At 31.5% G+C, this 9,329-nt stretch overlaps 1 protein-coding gene across 1 annotated transcript; it reads left to right on the forward strand.

The window, feature by feature from the left end:
* The first annotated feature begins 4,258 nt into the window (after window positions 1–4,258).
* Window positions 4,259–7,374, forward strand: LOC115981663. Its single transcript, XM_031103951.1, has 2 exons — window positions 4,259–4,682; window positions 6,325–7,374. Exons 1-2 carry the CDS (start codon window positions 4,357–4,359, stop codon window positions 7,193–7,195), a joined length of 1,197 nt encoding a protein of 398 aa, XP_030959811.1. The 5' UTR covers window positions 4,259–4,356; the 3' UTR covers window positions 7,196–7,374.
* Window positions 7,375–9,329: the final 1,955 nt, after the last annotated feature.

The following is a 9,329-nucleotide window of genomic DNA, read 5'->3' on the forward strand; positions in this document are numbered from 1 at the left end:
AACTAACAAGCATAGTGTTCATCATCTCTTTAAGAGTTCTATTTTTCCTTTCGGCTATTCCATTAGATTTAGGTGAATAAGGAGGAATTACCTCATGAATTATGCCATTTTGTTCTCAAAATTCTTTAAAAGACTTGGACTCATATTCACCTCCTCTATCAGTTTTAAGTCTTTTAATCTTTTTATTCTTTTGGTTCTCAACTTCATTTTTATACTTTATAAAAATTTCCAAAACTTCATCTTTGGTTTTTAGTAAATAAAGTTTAGTGAATCTAGAATGGTCATTAAGATTACATAAAATTTTTTACCACCTCTAATCATTTTGTGTTTTAAATCACCCAAGTCACTTGTTAGGATTAGTACCCTTAAATCCTATTGTATAATGCTATGTATAATATTATGTATGACATTATGTATGACTTAATGTTGTAATTAATAAAGTTGTTTTATTATTATCTAAAATAATGGTAACATGAATATTTGAAAATTATCATATGGTTCATAAGATGCATAGTATGTAATTTAGTCACAGAAGATATAAATCACAAGTTCTTTGTAAACTCAGAATTTTAGTTCATAGTTGGTGATAAAATTGGGCATTTCATTTGCGAAGACTATAACATATCAACTAAGTTGATTTGTCTTGATCATGGAAGTGGAGACTTCTAGTTGTTATGTTGATATGTTTTAAGAGTTAAGACATATTGAATTGGACCACTGTGAGATTTATTATTCTCCTAATGACTGTCAAATGAATAATAAATCTCATGACTTCTATTTACATGAACTCTTAATTCTGAGAGAATAATGGACCTGATCATGAAGTGTAGGTTGCTTTGATATATCAGGAGTGAGATATAAAGTCACAATCAAAACCTCAGTATGTTGGGCAGCCACATTTAGTATTGATGAAACATATATTCTCAAGATGAAATTTATAATCTCTTAATGGAGATATAAAATATTCCCATGAGATAAGTTTAATGGATTTGGTTATTCAGAGTGTTAGGCCTAATCACTTTACTAAGGAGTTACTAAAGTATATATTTATGAAATTTGATTTTATAAATATGTGATGAATAACTTAAAGGATTAAACCGGGTACTCAAGGATTAAGATGTAGTAACTTCAAAGTGGCAGTCTATATTCATGACTTTATATTACTATGAATATTTTATGAAGATGTTGCATGTACAATAAAGTCTTGGGATATGATTTATTAATAAGGTCTAAAGTGCAATTATATTTATATAGTGATATTAAATATAATTAATGATAACTTTGGACTTGTCAAGAGTTAACATAAAAACCCAATGCCTATTGGAGCTAGTGTCTTATTTGTTCCCTTTTGGTCCCACTCCAAGTCACGTACTTAAGCCAAATCGGAATAGCCCAAAAGGCTAGCCCAATTAGATAATCAGTTAGATACAAAGAGAGAAACATATAGAATTTTGTAAGAGAATGAAATGGTTTGTATGTGAGTGTTGGACACTCTCTTATTCTCTCTTAAACACATTCATATAAACTGATTGAGAGACCACACTTTTTAGGCACAAGTGGAAGTAAAGATTAAGAGTGTTCCTAAGTACTTCTAATCTTTGGTTTTGAATTTCACATCATCAAGGTATACTCTTTTGTTCTTATATTCTGAAATTTACATAGTACATGTTATCAATCGTGAATAAAATAGATTCATTAATTTTTTTTGCTGCGTATGTTTTGTATGCGATACAAACATATATTTTTCCAACATCACTATGTACCAAACTAAGGTGTTTGGATTCTCTTGTTACAGATTTATGAGGTTTCTTAGTGATTTTAGTTTCGGCACAAATTTCACATATTTCCATGTTTACTTCACTTAGTGAGTTTATGATTCCACATTCTTTCATTTTCTTTATGTAACCAAGACTTATATGTCCAAGTCTACCATGCCACACATCAATAGAATCAACCAAGTAAGAAAAAGAAGATGAACCATTTTCATTAATGACTTGATCAACATTAAGTACAAAAAGATAATCATTATCATAACCTTTACCAACAAAGATTTCATTTTTAGATAAAATAACTATGCCACCATCAAATAGAACTTTAATACCAGCTTTACCAAGCAAACGTACTGAGATGAGATTGTGTCGAAAATGAGGTATATGGAGGACATTGGTCAGTGAAAGAGTTTTACCGAAAGTTAGCTTCAAGAGTACCTTCCCTTTGCCAATCATTGGTACAAGCCTATTGTCCACAACATAAACAAACTCGGTGCCTTCCACTATTGGAGTGTAGGAAGTAAACTACTATTTGAATGCACCAATATGTCTTGTGTAAGTTGAATCTACTACCTATCCTTTCACACTTGAGACCAAATGTGCCTCGGACACCACTGCCGCAATGACCTCTTCGGTTTCCACCACATTTGCTTTGTTTGATGTTGAGCCTTTATTGTTGTTATTGTTTTTGAAGTTGCCTCTCACTCTACAAATTGCTGTATAATGACCTGTCCTAGCACAATTGAAACAATTACACTTTTTCTTTTGGATTTGAGGATTTGGGTTATTTTTGTTATAAAACTTTCCTTTGCCTCTAGGATCATATTTCTTATTGTTTTGTGGAGGTCTAAAGGGTTCTCTCTCTACAATATTAGCCTTGGAAGCAAATTCTTTGTTTTAGAAGAAATTTCGGACATTTTATTAGTCTCTTCTATTTGAATATTGACAATAGTTTGTTGAAAATTTAAATAAGTTCTATGATGGTTATACTGGTGCTTATACTATTTTCAAGAGTCTGGCAACTTATAAACAAAGCCATGAGCCACAAACCTTTCAAGTAAATTATCACCCTCTTTGGCTAAGTCAGAAACTAATTTTTGAAAATCTTCAATTTGGTTAGAAACAATTTTTTCTTCACACATTTGAAAAGACATATATTTAGCCGTAGCAAATTTTTTAGCACCCTCATCCTCAAACCAATAACGACCATTAAGTTTATCCTATAAATCTTTAACATAAGTAAAATGACAATAATTATCAAATAACTTATTAGCTAAACCACACTTAATAGTATGTGTACATAATTTATTTATTTTTAACCACTTTGCTAATTTTTCAAGATCATCGGGTTTGGGTTCATGGAGAACGCTATCAATTTTAGTAAATTCCAAGATGGGCAAAACTCTTTCTTTCTAATGTTTAAAATTATTTTCATCAAAAGGTTCAAGCTTGGTAATTTTTGAAATGACTCTAAGATTGTTTATCCATTTTGAGAAACTAAATCAACCTTTAAGATTGTTGGAAAAATAATAATGAATAAACAAGTTTGATACAACAAACAATATCCCAAATAATTAGCAAGAATGTAAATAAGCAATAATAATATAAATTTAAGTAAATTTAGGAACAATCTCACAATATTATAGAATTACGTAAAGAGTGTTGTCCTTAAAGGTTGATTCGTGCTACTCAAAGTAAAATTTGGTGCGATTAGTTCTCTTGGTCAAACAACCCTCTAAGATTAGACTATAGCGTCGACCTTTGTAATGTACACACTTCCACTCACAAAAGGTTTAAGAACAACATTCTATTGCATTTTCTAAAAAAAAAAAAAAATATTCTTATAAAAAAAAAAATATTCTTGTAGAAAAAATATGTGGGAGAGAAAGATAGTAGAGTTGTATATATCTAAAATATAGAGTAGTAAAAAGACCCTTTAGAAAAGGTGTTATGATGAGTATTATATAGACTACTTATGAAGATAACAGTCTATAGTTATTGGTTACTAATAACCCTTAAAAGCTCAACGACTATATTATCAATTATTGCCTAACGTCTATTTTTTTCATAATTATCCAATGACTTTTTTTCTCATAAATTTCCAACAACTAAAAAATAAATAAGAATAGAAGTGTTTGGAACACACACCTATACCAACAATACTCACAAGACGGGATGAATTCCTCCTTATTTGAATGATTCCAATCCTTCAGTTATCTGTGCTTCCCTCTATGTAATCAACTGATCTATAATTATTTTTCTCATTGTCGAAGGGAAAAAAAAAGTCTTGGTTTAATGAGAGGATATTGGACTCTTTCCATGTTGACAGTGACTAGTTCTGGTAATGCCATTTTGCAAGTGGCTAAGGCCAAGTCTTAAATAAATTTGGTCAAAGTCAATTTGGACATACTAAGAATAATTGGACACACCAGTATAATAATAAAAACAATCATGATAAAGGCGCCTACATATACGGGAGTCAGGTCAGCTAAGCGGTAACTCAAGCAAAGACCACAAAGAACAAGCTACAAAGCCAAAAAGAAATTGTGGTAAAGCAAAAATCAAAGTTCATTTGAACTCTTGAGAGATGTATGTGACAAGGCCTCTTTCATTATACAGAAAGTCTCCTGATGCGCTTTCCTCGTCTCCGCCAGAGGGTCCGAGTTCTGGTATTTTGGTCATCCAAGATGAAGAAGCTGAACCCACTTCATGTTTCGGATTGTTTAGGAGTAATGACATCAAGGACCTTCCTTTTCCCCAGAACAAGAGCCTAGAACATCGATACACAACAGGCATCGGGGTCGCGTGTAACACAGCTCATCATTTTCAGAATGTTATCTTCATTCCAGTCCTTAATCAGCCACTGTCTTCCAACCTCTACTATGCGATACAACCACACGGGAAGGATAAAGGGTATGCATTACTTATCACAAACAACGCTTACTTATGTCATAGTCTTATTGCTGATTTCTCGTTTCTCTGTAGGTTAGTTTTAGTAGCCGAATATCTTTTCTAAGGATAATATTTAGTTATAAAATTCGTTCTAGCCTAATAAGGCTACAACTTCTTTTAAAAAATTAATATTACTACATATTTTGAAAATCTAAACGTTGAATTACGTGTTATTTACGCTTTTAATACAAATGTCAGATTTTGTAATAATCAGATATTATATACTATATGGTTTATAAGTTTATATTTTGTGTATAATTTTAAACTACAAAAACTTGTGATTTAAATAATTTATTAATGACATAGCTATTAATATTTAATTTTCTAAAGATTTTGCAAGTATGAAGAATTTAAGAAGAAAATGTAATTCAATAGTGAATTTGTCAAAATTCACCTCCAATAAAAAAAGATATTGAGTAAAATTGTAGTTTTAGGTTATAATCAATTTTATAGTTAAACTTTATCTTGTAATTGATTCGAAATTCTTTTTATCACTTTTTATTAGCCTAATTAGTTGATTTCATAATTATTTTCTTACAAGCAAATTACGTACTTTTTCCCTTAAGATTATGACTATCATTACTCATTATTGATATTTGTTTATTATATGTTGAAACTATCTTTGTTTACAATTTAATTACCTATCCTGATGCAAAAGAATTGCCCAAGACTGATGCAACTAGGAGCACTGAACGACCTGAATTGTAGGCTGCCAGGCCATATAAAGTAAGGGAAAAGTTAATTGATGACTAAGTAGATTGGTTTAGGAAATATTTTTAGAAATATTTCATGAGAAAAAAAACCAATTAATTTTTTTTTTTTACTGTTTTCTATATATCTTATGAAAGTAGTGTCAGAAGTTTTTTAAAATAATTTATTAACAATTGTTTTAAAACCAGCTGTTAAGATGACCTAATTAATAAGATAGATCTAAGCCTATCATTGATGACATAAATTCTAGCTCCAACATTAATTAATTTTGCCTGTTTTGGCAACTTGCATTTTACCACTGATAGGCAATATTATTGGTGACTTGTTTGCCCAATGATAGGAATTTCTGGCTGCTGAATATACGTAGTGGAGTGCCTAGCAATTTTAAGAAAAATGAAAACAGAAAGTTTAAGATTGATGACATGGGGGTGGGAGACCCGGATAGATGCTTCTCTATCAGCAATGCTTGGGAACTAATTAGATATCGACAGCAATTCCCCTTCTTGGCGAAATACTTCTCTGTTTTTAGAAAGCCATTCCTAGACATTTAACATGGTCATCTTGTTGCTTACTGTACAACAAAGACGGAGTAATTGAGATAAAACTATTATCATATTGACACCGTATAGTTTAGTTTAGTTTTTCTTTTGCAGACTAAGCCAAATCCTTTTGTTGTGTACTTGTGTTTAAGTTAAGATGCGTTTCTGGTTCATAGTCCTCTAGTCGACTAGTGTCAATGCAAGTTTGTTTTCTTCCCTGGGGTATGCCTGGCCCTATATGCCCCAGTGATGTTGTTCTTGGTTTTCTTTAGTTTTAATATAAATTTACTTACCAAGAAGAAGACATGTTTTACTAATTAGTTGCTCTAATTCATATTCCAATTGTTTTCTAGGGAGGCGTTCACAAATTCAAAGGAGGATCATACGGACGTCTGCTGTTTCAGTAGCAACACTTGTGATTTACCAACACAATGTTTGGATCCCAATAATGTAAATCAGCAATTTGAAATGTGTCGTCAAGGAGGGACCATGAATAATTGGGGTGGTTTTGTTGCCAAATCCATAGCTCTAGATGGAATTCCTCCATATTTTTTGGGGAAAAAAGGGTGGAAAGTATGTGCCTCAACTTCCCCTGATTTCGATTTAGGTGAAGCACAAGGCCTAGACACTGCCCTCCGTGTGCGCCTACCAGAATTCAACTTACCATTATCCAATATTAGCTCACAACCTGTGGTTGTGGGAAAATGGTACTGTCCCTTCATGTTTATTAAGGAAGGAATAAAGACATTGAAGGATAACATGGGAAAATCAATATATTATGAGATGACACTTGAGCAAAAATGGGAACAAATATTTTCATGTGAGAATAATTATAGTTATGGTAATACTGTGGTTGTGGATGCTGTTGTTCAAGTAGAAGTGGTTACAGTTTCTGGAAGAGAAGCTCAAATTGATGATAGAAATGTGGCTGACGGGTTGGTGTGGTTTAGGAGTTCTAGTAATGTGGGACAACAAAGCAGTGTGGCTTTGAGTCTAGCAATAGTTGAGAGAATGAAGTGGGAGCAGGAAAGGGCTGGGTGGGTTGGGGGGAATGAAAGGCATGTGACAGTGAAAAGAGTAGAGGAGTTTGGGGGGATAGGTGGGTGGAAGAAATTTGGTTGTTATGTTTTGGTTGAGAGGTTTGTATTGAAACGACTCCATGGAAGTTTGGTACTGAACTATGATTTTAAGCACACTCATCAGATTAGATGCAAATGGGAATAAGAGTTGCTGCTATTCTTTGGAGAACCCTTGGCAACCCTTTCATCTTCTACATAAATTTGATTGTATTGTTGTTCATTAATAAGAGTTTCTTTTGGTTGAGAGGATAAATGTTAGGATTAGTGCCCTAAAATCCTATTGTATGCTATGTATGACATTATATTATATGTAATAAACTTGTTTTATTATTATCTAAAATAATGGTAGCATGAATGTTTGGACATTATTATATAGTTCTTGAGATGCATTGTATGTGATTTAGTCACAGAAGATATAAATCATAAGTTCTTTGTAAACTCAAAATCTTAGTTTGTAGTCGGTGATGAAATTGGGCATTTCATCTGCGAAGACTGTAACACGTTAATTAAGATGATTTGTCTTAATTATGGAAGTGAAGACTTTTAGTTGATATATTAATATGTTTTAAGTGTATAAAATATATTGAACTGGACCGTTATGAGATTTATTATTCTATTAACGACTGTCAAATGAATAATAAATCTCATGATTTCTCATTTACATAAATTCTTAATCTTGAGGGAATAATGAACCCGATCATGAAATGTAAGTTGCTTTAATATATTAGGAGTGAGATCTAGACAAATGGTTAAAATCTCAGTTTGTTGGGCAACCACACATAATGTTGAAAGAACACATATTCTCAAGATGGAATTCAGTCTCTTTATAGAGATATAAAATATTTTATTGAGATAAGTTTAATGAGTTTGGTTATTCAAAGTGTTAGGCCTAACCACTTTAGTAAAGAGTTACTAAAGTTTGTATTTTATGAAATTAGATTTCATAAAGTATATGTGAATAACTTAAAAGATTAAACCGGGTACTCAAAGATCAAGATGTAGTAATCTCTAAAGTAACAATTATATATTATGACTTTGTATTACTACGAATATTTTAATGAAGGGATTATATGTTTAATAAAGTCTTGGGACATAATTTATTAATAAAACTTAGAGTGCAATTATATTTATATAGTGGTATTGAATATAATTAATGGTAACTTTGGGCTTATTAAGAGTTGACAGATAAGTCCAAAGCCCATTGGAGCTAGAGCTTTATTTGTCCCTTTTGGTCCCACTCCAAGTCACACACTAAAGCCTAATTGGGTTGGCCCAAAAGGCTAACCCAATTAGATAATCAGTTATTTATTTAATAAGAGTTATTAAATAAAGTAATTGCTAAGTGCAGAAATATATGTATGATTAAAAAGGAGAAAGATTCGGAGTTTTTTTATTTATTTATTTTTTAAAAGAGACACTTGGTTATTCTCTTGAATAAGTACATATAGAACTAATTGAGAGATCACACATTTTGGATACATTGTGAAATTAGAGTGAAGATTGATAGGCTACACAAGTCCAATCTTTATTTATTTTGAATTTCGCTGCATCAAGGTACGCTTTCTTGTTCTTTGTTTCTAAAATTTAGACTTTGCATGCTATCTCACATGAATGAAGAAGATTCCTATATATTCTGCTGCGTGTTTTTGTATGAGATAAAAAATTGTATTTTCCAAGTGTTTTTCCAACATTTGGTATCAGAGCGGTCTTTAATCTTGTGTTTGTATAATGTGTTGAGTGAGTTTTAGAATCAAAGAAAACTGTTTTCATGTTTTTGAAAATTCAGCAGTAATTTTTCTGCATATTTTAGAACTATTGTTTGATAAAACTAATATTGATGTTATGATGTTGTTTAAGTTTGATTTTAACCCTGTTATAATGAATTTAGAGACTATAGCATCAATGGAATTTAGTTTTGATCTCAATCTCATTCTAATATGATCAAGGAACTATGTTTTGTTCAAGTGAAACGTCAAAAACAGCTACTAGAAAAAATATGAAAAATTCAGTTTCATGAGTCTCGACCGATTGAGAATTCCTTTTGATCGATCGAACAAAAATCAAGAATCGATCGAGTCATCCAGAGACTTTGTGATGAATTTCTTCAATTTTTAGATCGATCGAGAATTCCTTTTAATCAATCAGATGTTCCTTTCGATTGATTGAATAGGAATTGAGAATTGATTGAGTTATCTAGAAACTTTGAAATGGATTTATTAAAATATTTCGATCAATCAAGAAATACCTTCGACCGATCGAATGAACTGTTTTTTGAAATT

The sequence above is a fragment of the Quercus lobata genome, chromosome 3 (genome assembly GCF_001633185.2).
Source record: "Quercus lobata isolate SW786 chromosome 3, ValleyOak3.0 Primary Assembly, whole genome shotgun sequence".
Taxonomy (NCBI): domain Eukaryota; kingdom Viridiplantae; phylum Streptophyta; class Magnoliopsida; order Fagales; family Fagaceae; genus Quercus; species Quercus lobata.